This window comes from Amborella trichopoda, chromosome 4, assembly GCF_054954075.1.
Source record: "Amborella trichopoda isolate Santa Cruz 75 chromosome 4, AtrichopodaSantaCruz75HAP2 v2.0, whole genome shotgun sequence".
NCBI lineage: Eukaryota > Viridiplantae > Streptophyta > Magnoliopsida > Amborellales > Amborellaceae > Amborella > Amborella trichopoda.
The window spans coordinates 56,855,214-56,874,733 of record NC_142339.1 but is presented as its reverse complement, the minus strand read 5'-3'; the positions used below and the strand labels follow the sequence as shown (position 1 = coordinate 56,874,733).

At 36.4% G+C, this 19,520-nt stretch overlaps 1 protein-coding gene across 5 annotated transcripts; it reads right to left on the bottom strand.

The window, feature by feature from the left end:
- Nucleotides 1-297: 297 nt before the first annotated feature.
- Nucleotides 298-17,165, bottom strand: LOC18422394 (Homeodomain-like superfamily protein). Of its 5 annotated transcripts, none has more exons than XR_016054991.1 (9): nt 13,778-16,807; nt 13,008-13,441; nt 11,406-12,045; nt 11,191-11,291; nt 10,452-10,495; nt 2,367-2,505; nt 2,042-2,186; nt 1,633-1,724; nt 298-696 (listed from the first exon to the last, which is right to left on the bottom strand). XR_016054991.1 is itself a non-coding variant. In XM_020663273.2 (9 exons), the coding sequence occupies exons 1-9, from the start codon at nt 17,090-17,092 to the stop codon at nt 598-600; spliced, it is 1,755 nt and encodes a 584-aa protein (XP_020518932.2). In that variant the 5' UTR covers nt 17,093-17,165; the 3' UTR covers nt 298-597. The 5 variants fall into 5 exon arrangements, 4 of the variants coding, with proteins under 4 accessions (XP_020518932.2, XP_011621882.2, XP_088722039.1 ...); XM_020663273.2 differs by lacking the exon at nt 13,778-16,807 and adding an exon at nt 17,044-17,165 and having other exon boundaries at nt 12,996-13,441; XM_011623580.3 differs by lacking the exon at nt 13,778-16,807 and adding an exon at nt 17,044-17,165.
- Nucleotides 17,166-19,520: the final 2,355 nt, after the last annotated feature.

Genomic DNA, 19,520 nt, shown 5'->3' with positions numbered 1-19,520 from the left:
ATGGCACGTACCAAATTCATATTCATACAATTTGTATAAAAAAATTAAAAATAAAATACTTTGAGATGCCGGATCTAAAAATGAAAAGGTAAATAGCTCTCTTGATTAAAATTGGACAGCTGGCTCGTAAGGGGAGGATCGAACTTCTATGCTGTAGGGGAAGCATAGAAACCTTTCCCTATAAATATATTGAAAACAAAAGGAACTGATTACAGTAATAACACAAGAATCCTAGACCTTTCCCTATAAATATATTGAAAACAAAAGGAACTGATTACAGTAATAACACAAGAATCCTAAAAAAGAAACATAATTTATGCACATTTATTTAGTTTAAATAATCCCTGCAGGATACAGAGATGGCAGAAGATCCTCCGAAAAGTGAAAAACAAGCCTATATAAATATATTGAAAAAAACAAAGAGCCGATTACAGCAACAACCCATTAAAAACAGTACCACAGCGTGCTTCTCAGCATCGGAAACATGTGTACCTCAAATTGTTTACCTCAAGGAAAAGACTTAAGTAATGAAGCAATCTTCTTCCCTCTTCTTGCTGGTCATCAACTTTGGAGAGAGAGCCAAAAGAAATCTTCGTCCTATTCACCATCAACATCTTCTTTGTGGAGCTCAAAGCTGTCCTCAGCTTGATTCCATTCATGGGAGCCTTCAGATTTGGGATCTATTTCCTCATTGTCCTACATATATCATAAGCATTTCAAAACAACCAAGATATACATACAATGCTTGGTGTGCGATTGATCAGCAGTTTGCGTGCAGGAAGTGAGGTAAGACAAGGGACTACCGCAGTTTCAGAAAGTGTTACTCAGAAAGTAGCACACGTGGAATTTGCTAACTGTTCTTTTTGGGATCCTCTTTTTCCTTTTTTGTTATTTGATATACAAAAGTTGCATCACAATGGAAAAAAAAGAAAAGAAAAGTCTCCAGGGTCTAAAACTATCATCCAACACTTCATCTAGATGCAGTTTCTATAGGGCTCAGGCTTTATGAAAACACAGTAAAGCCTCACCTAGAATCCTCATCCCGAAAGCACTTTGGACATCGGAAATGTCCATGATGGCTCAAAATTTAATTTCCAACGCTAACTAGGAAGTTTGAGGCTCAAAATATGGTACAAATCTTGTAGATCCGTGAATACTTATTTTTTGGGTGAAATGGACGCTCTAGATAATGTATTACGGTATATACTATTTTTAGGGCTTGAAATCTTTTTTTTTTGTTCAACCATAATGGTCAAGCCCGAGATGATCGATTTGGAGGTTTTCCGACGCCAAAACTACAATTTTTGGTGAGGTTTGTAGTGAGGCTTTACTTATTTTAATACTTTTGTAGTCCTATCTAAACATTTTCCTTTTATAATTCCCCCAATATTTGGAATGGCCACTACTCTTTTTCTTTCTTTTTTGAATTTCTATATTCTCAATTTTGGAATTACATCTCTCTCTCTCTCTCGATTTTGGAAGCAATGGTGTAAGGATCTGTTTGCCATTCCTATGGAATCAAGAGGGATCCTTTGGGCCTCCTAGTAAGAAATATGGAGACCAGGGTTTTTCACATTTTACCAAGACCAGCAAAGAAGGGAAATCAGACTAAATGAAAAATGCAAAAATCACCTCATTTTCAGCATTCAGTTCAGCCGCTTCGGCCTCTTTAGCAGCAGCCTCAACCTTGATCCTGTCCATCACCATTTGGTAATGCGTATGATCTGAAAGTCAAAAAATGACGGAAAGATCATAATTTTGTGATGTTACCATAATTAAGACAGGAAAATGTTCATTTATGTATATATGTGAGAGAAAGAGAGAGAGAGAGAGAATGGGGGGAGGACAGATTCTTATTTCCTTCAATGATGCACCCTCCCCCCGAACTTTCCCAACTTCAAAGGTTGCTTCTTTTTTCTGTTTTAAAATTTTTGGGAAGCCCTACTCTTTCTTCGTTCTTTTTTTCCAGCAAAAGGTCTCTGTTCCATGAAAGAACAGGAAAGCTTATTAAAACATAATATTGAAATGGGTATAACTCTACCACTTGATCGGTTGAACAAAGCATCCGCAACTTCCATGGGGTGTTCACGCTCTTCCTTTTTGAACTTGAGTTTCACTTGATGCCGAGTCTTACCAGGGAAGAGCTTCTGTATCATAGCAAAATCTGTCCCAAATTGCCTCATGCCCTGAAACAATAAGAATCTTCCTAATTAGTCCATCTTCAAACACACTCTTTCTCTCCCTTTCATGCACACACAAACACACATTTCACTTTTAAAAGTCCATTCCAGGTCCATGAATGGGTAAATTACCATGCTTTCTTGCACTCGAAGTACATGTACAATAGGAACCAATGGTAACAGTACCTTAAAGAACAATTCTGTATCTGATTTTGACCATCTCTCTGCAGGTGACCTTTTCATGAAGGAATGATAATTAATTATGGGGAGATTCTCCACGTACATGTCATCAATTCCATCCTTGTCACCATTTAGGCCTGCATTACTGACAAACAATACTTGCGTCAGGAAAGAAAGGAAAACGATATCATTGCACCAACAAGACAATCACTCTTACATGGAACTCATACTTTTCTCTCACCCATAACAAGTCATAAATCTCAACTTGGTTTGTAACTAGAGAATAAGCCTCAGACCATACTTGAATTATTTCCTTAAAACTGTAAAAGTCAAACTAATGCAGTGGACAATAGAAATATAAATTTCAAATAGGACAAAATCCACAAGAAGATTACAGTTCCCATTTTGATCTCATACCAAATCATAGGTAAAACATTGTAGATTCTCAACAGAATGTGCAAGAGGCTCCCATGAAGAACATTTCATTGTTTGATGCACTAGTAAAAGCAGCTACTTCAAATTTTAGTCAATATAGGTAATTTCTAATTTCATTGTTTGATGCACTAGTAAACGTATGATTCCTAATTTTATTCAATATAGGTAATTTCTGTACTCTCTGGAAATGAAGTTTAATTTTATTGAGATTCTCTCCCCATGATTTTCCTACTAAGAGTTCTAAAATGACTTGTACTACCCATATATTCAAAATAAGAGAAACATAAACAGAGGTTATTTTATAGTCATATTTTTTTGGAGTCTAACATCACCATTAGAAAAGTGAACTATAGAAAAATCTTATACATGCATACATACATATATATTTTGTGAGCCAACGGCCATATAGAATAATAGATGCCAGAGACTCCGAATTGAAGGAAATGAGGTGACCTGGATTGCCACATATTTTACCCCACATTTTTCATGCATGTCCAATTTTGTTTTTTTTTAATTGGAGCATCAAAATGAGTCCAACATGGGAGAAAATTTTGGGGTCCATCAGACCCCTATTTTGTGCCCAAAAAACATTTTCTAATGTGCAATGCTAACCATTCATTCGTTCTCCTCCATTTGGGCCATGGGTATATATATATATATATATATATATATATATATATATATATATATATATATATATATAAGATACTGCAAAACGCCTATAGGCGAAAATGAACAGTGATTTCGCCTACCCTCATCACCGTCCAAAATTCATCGCACAGTCACGATTTGTCCGGTAGTGTTTCATTTTTATTTTATTTTTCTACAAATCAGAATGACCTGAAATTTGGAACGTGTGTTCATCAAAAATAGGCGAATCTAAAAAAAATCAAAAAAATATTTTATATGAAAAACATTGACCAAAATACCCCCGAAAAGTTTCAGGGGTATTTTGGTCAATTATTTTTTCACGAATCATTTTTTTTACATTTTTATTAGGTGCGTCTCACTAAGATGTACACACGCTCCAAATTTCAGGTCATTCCAATTTGTAGAAAACAAATGAAAAATAAAATACTACTGGACAATCGTGACTGTGCGATGAACTTTGGATGGTGATGAAGGTAGGCGAAATCACTGTTCATTTTCGCATATAGGCATTGGGAAGACGTTCCATATATATATATATATATATATATATATATATATATATACACCACACTAATGGTAAACTTAGAATTTGCTACTCTAAAACTTTTACCGTAAAATTCCCTTATATATTCAAATATAACTTTTGACAATAAATAGTTCACGTATTTTAAGGAAGGTTATTTTTATCTTTTTAAAGTCCCTTAAAAACTCAATCTCAAATTTAAAAATATTCTTTAGACTTTTGAATGATGAGTGCATCTTTAAAATAATTTTAAATTACATATATGCCCTTCTCAAAATTTTCAAACAAGCTATTATTAAAGTTATTTTTATACAATGACACCATTTATCTTTATTATAAGGAGTTCACAATAACTCCTAACCACTAAATCTCAAATTGGATGATTTGGGTTGTGTCACGAAATTCGAGAATTTTTTTTTTGAACTTAAGTCTAGTCAATGACATTCTTACAACCACCCGATTTGAACTATGGAGGACAAGAGTAATTTCGACCTCCTTGTACCAAAGGTAAATGGTCTATTTATATACTTTTTCTTTTTATATTTGTAAGGGCATTTTATTGTCAAAAATTTTGGAGTAGGAAATTCTAGGTTTAGATGATCTGTTTATATGTTTTTCCTTTTATATTTGTAAGGGCATTTTATTGTCAAAAATTTCGGAGTAGGAAACTCTAGGTTCACCATTGGTATGATGTGTATATATCTATATAAATAAATATATATATATATATATATATATATATATAGAGAGAGAGAGAGAGAGAGAGAGAGGGATCCATTATTTCCAATTACCCACACTTTTTTCTTAGAAAAGGTCTATTATAAGCAATACATTACAAATGGGTTATCTGTTATCTCGAGGATGACCTCTAATGTATGGAAATGCATACAATAAGACCATTTATTTTTTATAAAAGGAGGTCAAAAGCATTATTGACCGTTAAATTTGAAATCAGATGGTTGAGGATGTATCAATATTTAAGCACAAAGTCCAAAATAAAATTTCTCGAATGTTGTGACACACTTTCATCTATTGGATTTCACATCCAATGGTTGCCTCTTTAAACCAAAAATTAATGGTCTCACAGTATAGAATCAATCCCCTAGTGTATTCAATATCTTCCATGGTGCTTGTTCCTCACCCATCCAATAATATTCAAGAAATTGGGGACAAGAAATGCATGGAAAAGAACCTAAAACAAAGGAGGACACTAGCTCTTGCCTTAATGGAATCATGGTGCTCATGGGTCACAACACCCTCAACACTAAAACTTCGGTATTTCTAATTGGACCCAATCTTGTAGATCTAGGGTCCTGAAGTGAGTTGCTTGGACATTCAACTTGAGCAACTCGGAGTGACTCACAACTAGAAGCAAGTACCATGATTTTGGTTAAGGGAATCTCATTTTCAGTTAGAGATAGGGTACTCCATTGATGTATGGGGACACCTACTTTTATTAGGCTTGCAAATGGGTTGACCCCCATCTTGGCATGATCCATGATCCAGCCCTGAGCTGGACCCCGACCCAGTGGATCCAAGGTTAGTGTCCCAGGTCAGGTTGACCTGATCCAATGTTTGAAAACCTGGCCATCTGAACAGGGAAGCAGTCCAAACCGACTGAGCCGGTCCTGCCACCACCACCACACACACACACCTCTCTCACTTTTTTTTTCCCCTTTTCCATATAGCTTATCTAATGTTTTCTTAGGTGGACAATCCACACCATCAGTCCATGTTTTCAAACACTTACCCGACCCATTTAGCACCCCTAAATCTGATGCCCTCTAAATTCTTGCTCAGCAAGTGCCAAAATATACAATTGTTGTGATTCCCACCTTCATCAAACCAATGCTAGACTCATCCCTCAAAAACTTTTCTATTTGGCTCCTTTGACAAGCCCCAGAAATCCCTCTTCCATGCCAAGTTAATCTACAATGAAAGGAGGATAAAATAAAGCTCGCTAACTTCAAAATCAAGTACTTTTTTGTTGCTCATTGTCTGAGCTAATTTTAATTTTTCCTAGAGGAGTACATCTTGTACTGCATGGTGATGTTTAAAAAGGGATTCATCTAGCATAGTGGTAGCTTTATTCTTTTTTTACAATTTTATTATCAGCCAAAATATAAAACAAGCCCCAAGAAATTTGTTAAGTACAAATCTTCCATAGAATGTGTTCTCTTTTGGGAAAGGGGCTAATGCTTACAAAGGGATTTCTTCCATATAAAATTGAACAGAATGCTTGACCTCTCTTAACTATGTCCCCCATCGATTTGCTCATGGGGTATTACCAAATGACCTAATATATGTCATCCTTTATATATAATTCTCACATTGGAGACACAATATGACCAAGAGCTTCTAGCAACTTTGCTGCCAAAACCATTCCTAGATCTTATAAAACTCTGCTAGCTAGGGTAACAAGATGGAATAGTAGGGGCTGGAGTGGATGGATCGAGTAAGTTGTATTGTTGACAACATTAATCCTGAATGAAATCTTTTTTGCAATTCTTGTAGTGAAGTTAGTTGGATTTAGCAGCCAGCTATGGCATTTTTCAAACAAGCAGGGTTAAAAAATGGACAAAGACAAATATGTTATGGAATAGTTCCCAACCTAGTGTGTTCAAAAAAATAGAACTAGCTTTAGGCTAAATGAGGGGGTGGGGCACTCCCAATGATAAAGAAAAATAGCCCATGGCCCATAGAGATGGTTCTAGTATTGGTTTTTTGTTTGATCCTTGGCTAAATAAGGAGTTCTTGTATGAGATGTGTGGGGAAGAAATCGCAAGGGATTACACCTTGGAGCATCCCTAACCATCTCGCAAGTTTGGAAAGGAAATACATGATAACTTGTTCATTGTACAGGTGGAAGGAGATTGCAGGCTTGGGAACTGATATTCAGAAAGGCCTCCTATCAAGATAGTGAGGGAAAATATGTTCACATGAGTTCTCAACAAAGATGGAGAAATTACCTCAAAAAAGTTCATGAACTTATAAAAAACCATGGGGCCAAAAATAAAACAGTTGAGGCTGTATTGGTAAAACCAATACACCTGATGACCTCATGGTTTGCATGGGGAGCTTATTAAAAGAGGCCACCAAGTGCCGATTGAGAGCAAAAATTGGGTTATCACAGGTGCAATAAATGGCAAGATTTCAAAAAACGCTAGGAGGCCCCAAGACGGCCTACCTAGCGCCCAACGCCTAGGCAGGAGCCTAGAACCTCAGGCGCTCTGTAGTTTTTTTCACTTTGGGGGTTTTCATATATTGAGAGTTTTTTTTTTTTTTTTTTACTTTGAGGGTTAAAACTAAACCCCATAACGTTTTTATACAACCTTAGAGATCAAAATGACCCCCTTTGCCCTTTTCGGAGATTTAAAAAAACAAATAAGACCTTAGGGACCTGAGCGCCTGCCTAGGTATGTCCGCCCGTGTAGGGCCGCCGTGGTCTAAGCGTGTGGATTTTTGGTCCAGGCCACCTAGGCAGGCGCCTAAGTGGGCACCTAGGCGCCAAGCGGACCGTTTTTTAAATCATTGATACATGGTACTTAAGTAATGCCAAGATCGAAAGATTGTGATCACCGTTGCATTGCATGTGCTTTTGTGTGTGAGATTTGGAAAACAATCATGTGGCAATACAACATCGAAACCAAAGCTGGCTCAAACATAATGATTTTGTTCCAAAAGAAGCTCAACTATGAGTCCCTAGACAAGCTTTGAATTGCTTCTCTCCCATTCTAATTTGGGTCAAAAGCAAGAAAGAAGCCGGTGGGTGAAATACAATCAACATCATACCATCTACATGACATTAAGTGAGATGACATGGGAAATTCGAAATAGCATCATAAAATATTAAAAGGAAAGACAACTCCCTAATGAATGAAAAAGAAAAAGTAACATATGAAAGATGGGAAGTACAGATACCCAATAGACCTTAAGGGAGAGAGTTAATGAGGTTGTTATGTACATAGAGTACAAAGAAAGACTTGTAATAAGGTCCATTGTAATATTATACCCCACATATTGTAAATTTTTAACAAAAATTAATACAATAGGGTGGGATTCCCGTAAAAACCTAAGCTAACATAAAAAAAATAGAACTAGCCATGTTTTGTGGTCCATATGCCCTCTCATGTTTGGGGATCATGTGATAAAGTGGAGCATTAAGCCCTTTGATGAGCTCACTGTGAAAGGGAAACTCCTAAGGGAACTTCAACTAGACGTCATTGACAAAGTCCTAGCCATCCTGGACAAGAAGGAAAAGCAAAACTTTCCAGGTGTGGCACTATATCCCTATCTAAATCAAACACTGCTTACTCACTATTTTTTTTTGAAACTGTTCACTGTATAAAATTAATTCAACTCTATGAACTTTGCCAGTCAAAAAAAGTTTGAATTTGACAGAAAGTCCGGCGGTATACACCATAGTTGTCTATGAATGAAGACTTATTCACTCTTAAAGATAAGTCACTTGTAGATTAGATTACCATTCCTAAACCAGATAATTCATAATCTTGGACTTATAAACTAGCATATATCACCACTAATAAGTCCCCACCCCCTCAAGCCACCAACAGAAAAAAAAAGTAGGTTAGCTTGTTTTGGGATTTTCTGGGAATAACTTCAAGCATTTGAACCATTGTTAGAAAAACAGGCCGGTTGGAACCTGATCCAGCCAGTTAGCTCGGAACCAGTGGGTTCCGAGTCCAAGTTAGAGCCGGTTTTGTGTGTCTAGTAGCCTATGTAATACCCCCCTAAAACTTCTGGCCCAAAACCGGCCGTTTACGGGTCAAACCGGCCATGTTGCCTAACCGACCGGTTTTCTCCTAAACTGGACCGGTTAGCCGATATAACGGCATTTTTTCGTACACAACGGTACAGTATTGATAACGGGTGTTATTTGACATAGGGGCCATTATATGTAGCAGGAAAACCATGAATCCAATTTGTCACCTCTTTTATTCGTTTTCCAGCCATTTTTGGCTTTTTTTTTTTGTTATTAATGCTTTAAATCACTATAAAATGAATATAAAACAATGAATTTTGATTTAAACATCGAAAAAAAAAGGAGTTTTTTTTATCGAAATGGAAGATTTTCTAGGTTTTTGAAAATTTCCGCCATTCTTTCAATTATATCTTCAATACATAATGGTTCTCGAAGAAATTTGAGGGTTTTGATAGCTATTCAAAGTATTTACCTTATTCATGTTTCAATTTGTTCAAAACACCAAAGATCGTGGGTTGATTTTGGCCTGAAAAGCTGCTGCACAGAGAACTTGTGTTTGATTTAGAAAAGAAAATTTTTTATCCAATTATTGGTCATTTTTTATCAAATTTAGTTGTGTATTTCGATCATCAAGGCTTCATATCTGAAATAAAATGGGTATGTTTATTTATGATTGATTAAAAAAAATTATATGAATTCTTTTGGTGCACGATGTCATGAAAATTGCATAGATCTGAAATTTCGGCATTTTATCAATTAAATCCAAAATACATAATATTTTTTGATAAAATTTGGTGTGTTTCTAAGATGATCGAAGCCTTTACAATGCGTGTGTGTTGATTTGTTCGATTATTCGAACATTGATGGTTGTTTCTTGCTCGATTTAGGGGTTTTGAGAAATCGATTTTTTTAAATAAATATATTTTGCTTAGTAAAATTATGTTTTTTGATGAATATGGGATTGGTTTTCTATTTGCTTAATAAAATTATTTTTTAATAAAATTATGTTTTTTGATGAATATGGGAAGTGTTTTTCTATTTTGCTTAATAAAATTATGTTTTTTGATGAATACGGGAAGTGTTTTTTTGTTTTGCTTAATAAAATTATTTTTTTATAAAATTATTATTTTTAATAAAATTATGTTTTTTGATTAATATGGGAAGTGTTTTCTATTTTGCTTAATAAAATTTTTTGATAAAATTATTTGTTCGATTGTTCTTATATGGAACCGCGAAACAATAGCAACATCCTATCCTGATTATGGCCTCAAAGGACGTTACTTTAGTTTGCATTGTTGTAGAATAAATATTCATTTTCCTATTGCTTTCTTAATTGATCATTCTATTTCCGAGCAAAAGATTTGAAACCCTCTCAAATTTTAAGCTTTGGATTTGATAGCAAGCTCGAGAAAAGTGGTTATTGATCCACCTTGGTCATCTACAAAAAAATTTCTTAAGATAAATGTAGGTAATAAGATAATATAAACTGAATCTATGTTTTTTTTTTTTGGCATTTTTGGCCATTTTAAAAAAAAAAATTCTACCAGACCGGTTAGTCCGGCTCCGGTTCTAACCGCTCCAAGCCCTATGTCTAGTTAACCGTTCCGGTTCGATTTTGCGAATACTAATTCGAACCCTTGACTCATATATCTACCATTAAGCCAAAGCCTAAAGGACTCCACTAATAAGACAAGGCAAAAAGAGGTTTAATATCAGCCTACATTGATTGTAAATCATTCTTGCATATAACGTTGAATACCTTTGATCTGCAGCATCATGCTTCCTTTGTGCTGCTTCTTTAATCTGCAATGAATACAAAGTGGAGTAGTTGGTATCAGGAAACACTGAATGAGAAAAAATGAATATCTCCCGTAGCCAATCACAATAATTACCGTGATTTGCAAAAACACTGAACGATAAACATACAAATCAAATATTCATGGAGATGCCGCTTAAGGTACAAATACAAACACAAACAAGGGACTTCAAAAACAATTATGATCACACTTGCGCTTCAAAATTTCAGGAATTTCATCACCTCTGAAAGTGCAGTAAGTTTCATCAGCTGAAGCAAAGTGGAGACGTTTTTTTTAGGCAGGTGCTGATTACTAAATTCTATTTTTGCTCCAACAATTAGTAAGCCGCAAATATCCTAAATTTGTAGGTTGAGTATAATTGCCAAATAAAAAAGTGCCAAAAAGATATGGCAGTTTGACCGTGACACAAACCATTACAGCTGTCAACCATGCAGGTATTGCCCACTACAACTTCACTCTAGCATATTTGAAGAGGTTCTTTTATGCCCTATTCACTACGCAACGATGTGCTATTATGTAGCAATAAAACGGACTGTGGAAAAATAACAACCACAAAGGAAGATGCACATGATGGTACAACTAATGTCAATGATTAAGGCAGAAACATATAAAATTATAATGCAGTGTAAAACAAACTTCAACAAGTGAAAAGAAGAGGAAAGAGTAAAGGTGGAAACCCACCGTTCTCTTTTCCTTGACCTCTGCAAGCAAAATGAGTTGCCGCATAGTCAGTATTGAGACATCAATTTCATCTTCTGGCATAGCGAGAACGTCATCATCCACTGTCAAAAACAGAAACTCCATCATGAGATTCTCTATTCCATAGTAAGAAGCATTAAAAGAAGGCACTACATTGCTAAACAGTTAAATTTGCTAAGAAACCAAGATGTTCTTACACTGCCTTCTTTTTCGTCTGGTGGAGTGGGAGAACTTCCTTTTTGCAGCTTTCTCTGTCAAGTTATCTTCTTCTGAATTCTTTCTTTTATTGGGGCGCACTTTTGCGTTGTTAACAGACTTCTGATTCTTAGAACTTGAATGTTTAGATCTTGATGAACATCTCAACTTAACCTCATCCCCACCCAAGTAATCACCATCGTCAGCGTCATCATCACCACCACCACCACCATCATCAATGATATCATCATTTTGTGAAGTTTCAATGTTAGATTCCTCATCCTCATCAGCAGTTTCTTCAATTTGTTTATTTTTATGGACAACACTCCTCTTCCTAAGCTGCCTTCTAGAGCCACCGGTTCCACTCACATCATGGCTAGCTGGTGGCATTAATGCATGCTCCTCTGCATCTTCTTGCACAGAAGAGGTCATGTTCCGCTTCCTAGTGCTGACTCTCCTCTTCTTCTCACAAGAAACGGGAGCAGAAGCTTCATTATTCCCACTATCATTATTGAAGTCTTGGGTTATTTCTCCAATTTGTGAAGGTTGAGGTTGAACTTCTCTCAATGAGATCAGGCCCTCTTGACCGGTATCATGGTTTTCTGTAGATTTTGATATAGTATGATGCCAATCCGACAATTCCTGGTCAAGACACAAAAATATACATTGTAATCTGTCAATTAAAAGCGCTGACATAAAACACTGTAAAAATTAACAGAATTACCAGATGGTTGATGAATGTGTAACGTCATATATTAAGCACTGCATTCCTAAATAGAGCAATACGTAAAATATCATTGAAAAATCCGTGGCCCAAACAAACCCTTCCATGTTAAAATCCCTAAACTTGGTTGCGGTTTCCGAATATATGCAGAGGATACTAATGATGATGATGATTATTATCAGTAGTAGAACCCTATAATTGAAACCCTCACCAAAAGTGTGATGATGAAGAACTCTTAGGTGTTTGATAATGCTGCAAATGTACCAGAATCACTGTCTTCTTTTCTGAAGAATATCATCACTTGGAGGATATTTGCTAGATTTACCAGAATACTGTCATGAGGCACGTTAGTTTTAACATGCATTCAAATGTCCATTAACTTTTCTGATGTCAATGCATAAAGGATTCGAAGAGAAACCTAAGGATACACCACTTGAGCTCCAATGTAAGCTATTGGGCAGACTCGATATATTACAGAACTTTCTATAAGAAAAAATCATGTCTACATTTTTTAAAAGTGTTTTTGGTAGAAGATGAAAGAAGTAGTACTTCCAAAAAATGATTTTCTCCATTATTCCCTTAGATGAAAATTTACCAACAAATCAACATTCTTTTTTTCACTGATAGAGTCATCATTCATAGTGCGACAGTATCGAAATTACAGATTTTGACCCATATTTTTACTTTTTAAAGTAAACAACTAACCCATTAAATTGTTTATTATATTGGAAATTAATTGACATATATCACTCTGATGAATTACCAGATACATAAAATTCCTAAAAGAATAACAAATTCAGAGCCTTATGCATTCAAAACAGTGAAACATAAAAGCAGGTTTCCAAAAAGCATTAAAGTGGGAATAAACCTCAAAACTCACAGTTTCCTTTGCCATCTCGGAATCTTTCGGCAAGTTCGTTTCATTGGGACCCTCCCCAGCATCGCCATCTTCTCTGATACCAACTTCATCTGAAACTTCTGTTCTCCTAGAGATCAACTCTTGCTCTTGCGTACCATTAGAAACTGATGAATCCAAGACTCCTCTATCATCAACAGGGGATTCAGATGTAAGAAGATGGGTGAATGAAACTTTGGTTGCATCGTTACATGGCTTGATGAGAGATGAAAAGCCATTATTGGGATCATAAATAGATCCATCTTCTACTGTGTTGTTAAGTGGTTTTACAGTGGGTTGAGGATTAATTTCAGGGATTAAAGGTTTATTGGAATTGTCTTTATTCTGTGCATGCGAAGAAGGAATGGACGGCCTCTTTGCCTTAGCCTTTGGCTGGAACTTGGTGCCCACCTTCTTGACTGCAAGCATGAATCCCACCATTGTTAGCCATCAAATTTACAGATCATTGCAAGAGAGAGAGAGAGGGAGAGAGGATTTACAGGACTGAGAGAGAGCGAAAGGATTTCAAATACCTCTAGAGAGAGAGAGCAATCTTAAAAAGCAACCAAATTTACAAAAATCATTGCAAGAGACAGATAGACATAGAGAGAGGATTTAAAAGACCTCTAGAGAGAAAGAGGGGGATTTACAGGCCTCTAGAGAGAGAACAAATCTTTTTTTTTCTTTTTTCTTTTTTTTTAAATCAGTTACTACAAATTCACTACCAAACCATCGACATGTCGTGAGCTAAATACCTAGTTAACAATCATGCAACGGCTACTTTCTGGGTTTTCAAATTCAAAATCAGGGGATGAGGAGACTTGCAATCCCATCTCAAATGCTCCCCGCCATTTCTCTTCACTCTCTTCCCCTGCATCTCCTTCACCACACTAGCATCAAGAAACCCAAACCCTAACCATAAATATGGAGAGATAAACCCTAGAACCATCCTCCATCCCGTTTAAAATGCTCAGACATGGCAACCCTGAACCTAGGGAATAATCCAAACATGCTCAGACCCTCCACTTGGATTCTGTTCCCCTTCCACTGGAGAGAATTTGCACTCCTTTCTATGTTGTCATTTTTTTGTACCTTGTTCTTCAAATATTCAAGTTTCAGATGGGCAGGGCCCGAGGTTGTTTCATGGACTTGAATGGGGAGAGTGAGACTTGTAGCCTTGCATCTAGAGCAGATGAGTACCCAAATTCTCCTAGAAAAGAAGAACCTTTGCCCTCGAGAAATCTGAGGAAGCTTGCCCTTAAGCATCCCAACATCGCTTCGACAGTCACTTTCTATCTGAACTACAAAGATTTAATAGCTTACCATGACTCACAAGCATTGCATTGCCAGTTTGAAAATTAGCATTTGACTCTATGGTTCACCAATAATCCATGCACGAGCAAGAACCATCTATGAAGTGGTGGAATCGCACTCGATCTCTAATAATGATTTCCCTATCAAAGATCCTAGAGATCGCTTTCATGGCCGAATGGCAATCTCCACATATGCGAAGGTTTTTCACAACATAAATCATATCGCAACTTCTCGTAGCGATAAAACCAAAGGCAATGGCCAACTTCTCGCTATGGTAACGCAATGCATCTTCTTTCTCCTCTTCTCCCACATCATGCAACACGTTCTTAGTATCTGGTGAGTGCCCTTCCAATCTCAATGTCCTAATAATCTTTTCTAACATTGCATAAATCTCTTTACTCCTAGAATGAGATCTATCGCCCACTAAGAATTGGTGAACTATTCCCTCGATTTCTATTGAACTCCAACCTGGCAAAATCTTGATCCCTTTCTCTCTCATTGCCTTTCTCACCTTCTTGACCTCACCCCATCTCCCTGCCCCTGCATATATGTTCGAAATCAACACATAGGTAGCAGCATCTCGAGGTTCCAACTCAAGCACACGGTTCACTACCTTTTCTCCAAGCTCAAGATCACCATGAAGCTTACATGCACCAAGCAAAGCTCCCCAAACGATATTGTCAGGCTTCATGGGCATGCTCTCTATCAATTGTTGGGCCTCGATTAGGAGGCCAGCACGGCCTAGGAGATCAACCATGCATCCATAGTGCTCAACTTTGGGCGTAATATTGTAGTCTTTGGTCATGCAACCATAGAAACTTTTCCCCTCTAGCACCAACCCTGAATGGCTACATGCACTTAATATGCCTATGAAAGTAATATCGTCGGGTTTGATACCTGAGATTTTCATATTACAAAAGCAATCCATTGCCTTTGCACCAAGACCATGCATTGCAAGGCCCGAAATTATGGCATTCCATGAATCCACATTTTTTTCACGCATCATATCGAAAACTTCAAATGACTCCTCTAATCTAGCACACCTTGCATACATGTGAATCAATGCAGTACCAATATTAGCACTTAAAAAGATGTTATTTCTCTCTATGTACCGATGAACCCACTTGCCCAGGTCAAATGCCCCCAAATTTGCAGAGACTGACAATACAGTGACCAGTATGGCCTCATTGGGTGCAACCCCATTTGCTTGCATCTCACGAAACAAATCTAAGGCTTCCTTGGACTGGTCACTGCAGGCATAACCTGAAATCATAGTGCTCCATGAGACCACATTTCTATCAGGAATTTTATTGAAAAGTTTATGTGCAATATCCAATTTGCCACATTTTGCATACATATTAACAAGAGCAGTGCTCAAATGTACACTCTGCTTTACTCCAAGCCCATCTATACTGGCATTTATTTGCTTTCCTCTCTCTAAATCTCCCAAATGGGCACAGGCCGATAATGCACAAGTAAGAATAGCATCATTGGGTTCAATCCCTGCCAGACCCATTCGATCAAGAACCCTTAAAGCTTCGTCGAATTGGCAATTTTGCACGTAACCTGCCATTAACGAAGCCCAAGTAACCGCATCTCTCTCAGGCATTTCATTGAATAGTTCTTCCGCAATTTCCATCTCCCCCCTCTTTGCATAAGCATTTATGATTGAATTCCAAGAAACCAAATCAACGCAAGACCCACCATCAAAAACCCACCGCGCGAAATCCACCTCCCCACAACATGCATAAAGATTGATGAGTGAATTTCTCACGAAAATGTCCAAGTCAAACCCTAATTTCAAAGCAAAGCCATGGCAGCTCTGCCCTAATTGAAGAGCGAGCATCCTAGCACAGGCAGTGATAGAAAATGTGAAAGTGAAATTATCGATGGATATCCCTTCGTCAATCATTCCCTTGAATAAGAGTAGAGCTTTAGAGGGAGAAGAACTATTGCCATAGCCTCTCATAATGGTGTTCAAAGCAAAGGTTTTAGGGTTCGGCATTTGAGCACAGAGTAAGGAAGCATAGTTTAAGCAGCCATTGGATGAGAGTGAACAGAAGAATATCAGCTTGTTTACAATATGGGTGTGGCTTATCAAACCAGTGGTAACCATGTGAGAATGAATATGTTTCAGGGTTGCCATGTCTGAGCATTTTTTAAGGAGATGGAGGATGGTTCTAGGGTTTATCTCTCCATATTTATGGTCAGGGTTAGGGTTAGGGTTTCTTGATGCTGGTGTGCTGAAGGAGATGCATGAGAAGAGAGTGAAGAGAAATGGCGAGGGTTTGAGCGTTTGAGACATGATTGCAAGTCTCCTCATCCCCTGATTTTGAATTCGAAAACCCAGAAAGTAGCCGTTGCATGAGAGACAGTGGCCACCATTAACAAGTACTAATAGCTACAAAGAGAGAGAAAAAACTCATGACTATTGTTATAGAGAGAGAAAAAACTCATGACTATTGTTATAGAGAGAGAAAGGGCATAAGAGACAGAATCAACCGCATGAGTTTGCAGAGATAGGGTGTTTGCAGAAAGAGAGAGAGACAAATATAGCAAAAGTTACAGCCATTGCCAATGCCTCTCCAGAAAATAGCAGAGGGTACATAAACATATGCACAGGGCTTTGAAGGAGACCATTACCAGTCGCCTCCGGCACACACGAACCAAAAGAGAGTGAAAGCCATAGAGAGAGAAAAGAGAGTACCGTCCTTGGCGACAGGGAGATCCTCAAGAGCTTCAAAGGAGAATAACATGATTGGTAGAGCCCACTGGTGCAGCAGCAGAGAAGATCCCCAAGCGAGCGAACCCTCTCTCTCTCTTCTCTGTGTTTCTCTCTCTTCGTTTTTCCGTTGAAGTAGTTTATCGGAGGCCGAAGGATCGATCTCTTACTAATGGCTCCAATGCGTGTCCAGGATTTGCAAATTATCGTTCTCTGGTTCGTCGTGGTTTCGAATCCAATCGATAACTTATGAAATAGGTTTATATAGTTTATAACCTCCTCCTATTTAAAGATTTCGAATCCAATTAAGTAATGAAATAGGTTATAATACAACATCTCTCCTATTTATATATTCTTCCTTTTCAATAGAAAACCCCACTAAAGGTTAGAAATTTACGAAATTCTCCTAATTTTTGTATTTGAATAGAAACCTCTCTCTCCTATTTTTCGTCCTTTGTAATAGTAAAACCCAATAGAGGATAGAAATGTAACATATTTATTTAATAGGATAGTTTTTGTATTTGAATAGAAAAGCTATCTTTCCTATTTTCATTCCTTTTTAATAATAAAACCCGGATAGAAATTTTGAACTAATAGAAAAACCCTAGTTTTTGTATTTGAATAGAAAGCCTATCTCTCCTATTTTTTGTCCTTTTCTGTAGTGAAACCCAATAGAGGACATAAATTTTTAATAGAAAAACCCAATATATATCTCATATTTAGCTACAAATACACCATTTATCTTTGGAAAAAAATTATATAGAGCCAAGTCTCTAAACAATCATATTAGAGGCCAACTCAATAATTTTATTGTAAAGGGTTGTTTGGATGCCCAAAAAATCCTCAAATTGATCATCTTGATCTCAAGATGCATGGACATGAGAAAAAAAATGGATTTCAAGTTTTGGAAATAGTGCATCTTGTAATGCATTTTTTTACCGTCAATTTTCAATATTTTAAATTTCATATATTTGCTCAATCTATGTTATTTTTTAAGCTTTAAATTTTATAATTAGAGATGAAAATATATTTTAAGGCTATCACAAATGTTTGCAGTATTAAAACCACATTTTTCGACACTATTTGATGGTGTGTTTTACTTTGATTGTTTAGAACCTTGGATCTATACAACCGCACCATGTTTATCTTTTGCACATGGAGTTCACAATTATTCCTACACTTTAGATGTCAAATTGGATGGCTTGAGGTGAATCAAGAAGTCTAATAATTTTTGTTTTTGAACGTTGTATATGTTCAATGATACTCTCACAACCACTCATTTTGAAATTGAAAGGACAATAATAATTGTGGCGTTTATGTACAAAATATAAATGATATTTTTATAAACAATCCCATATACCTCTCCTATTTTTATTCGTTCTTAATAGAAAACTACAAAAAAAATAATAATAATAAAAATCCAATGCATGTCTCTCCTATTTTTATTATTTTCTTAATGGAAAAACTCAATAGAGGTTAGAAATTTCTGAAATTCCTCTAACGTTTTTTATTTTCAATTCGTACTTTAGGAACTGGTATGGGTTTGTCTCGATTTTATCATATACGACAAGTTGTTAGCTCATTGTTAGAGTGCATCATTGATAATTGCGTTTTTATGCCTAGGCGGTGAGGGTCTTAGCCATATAGATAGTTCAATGTGCTCATTAGCACCTAATTTGGAGATGTGGATCATCCAAGGCACATTAATATGGTATACTCTTTTTATGTGAGCCGAAGGTTGAAACGTTTTCAATTTTTTAATTTTTCTCCAAAATGTCCCCACTTTGTAGTGGAAATGTCTTTGGATCAGAGTCTAAATTCATTTGGCTTTGGATTGTGAAGATCCAAAGCCAATAAAATGACTTAATTTATTCAACTTCACATCTTGAAGTCCACACATAATGAATATTTTTTATATGTGATTTCGAATCTTAAATTCATTTAGCATTGGATTGCGAATATCCGAAGCCAAGAAAATGACTTAATTTATTCAACTTCACATCTTGAAGTCCACACATAATGAATATTTTTTATATGTGATTTCGAATCTTTGAGGTAAAGCTAAAAATTTAGGAAAAATTATAAATACCCCTCAAAATAAACTTTTTACCTATCCTAACTCCAATATTTTTTATACTATACCCTAAATCCTAATACTATCTTTCGTTGTATTTACCCCAAGTCAAAGGTCAATGAGTTTTGAGAAAAATTTGTCGTTTTTATTTTTCTACCCCTTTTGAGGCTCGACTGCAAAAAAAAATTCAGTCCACCAAGAAGTGTGTCGGACCTCATAACAAAAAAGAAAAATTACATAAAACCCCTCAAAATCAATTTACCCCACCTAACTTTTTATAGCAATTTCCCCCCTAAAAAACATGTTCCCTATTAAATACCCCCAATACAAAAAGTTCATTTTTTTTTTAAGAAAATACCCTTCTGTATAGAACAGACCATTATCAGAT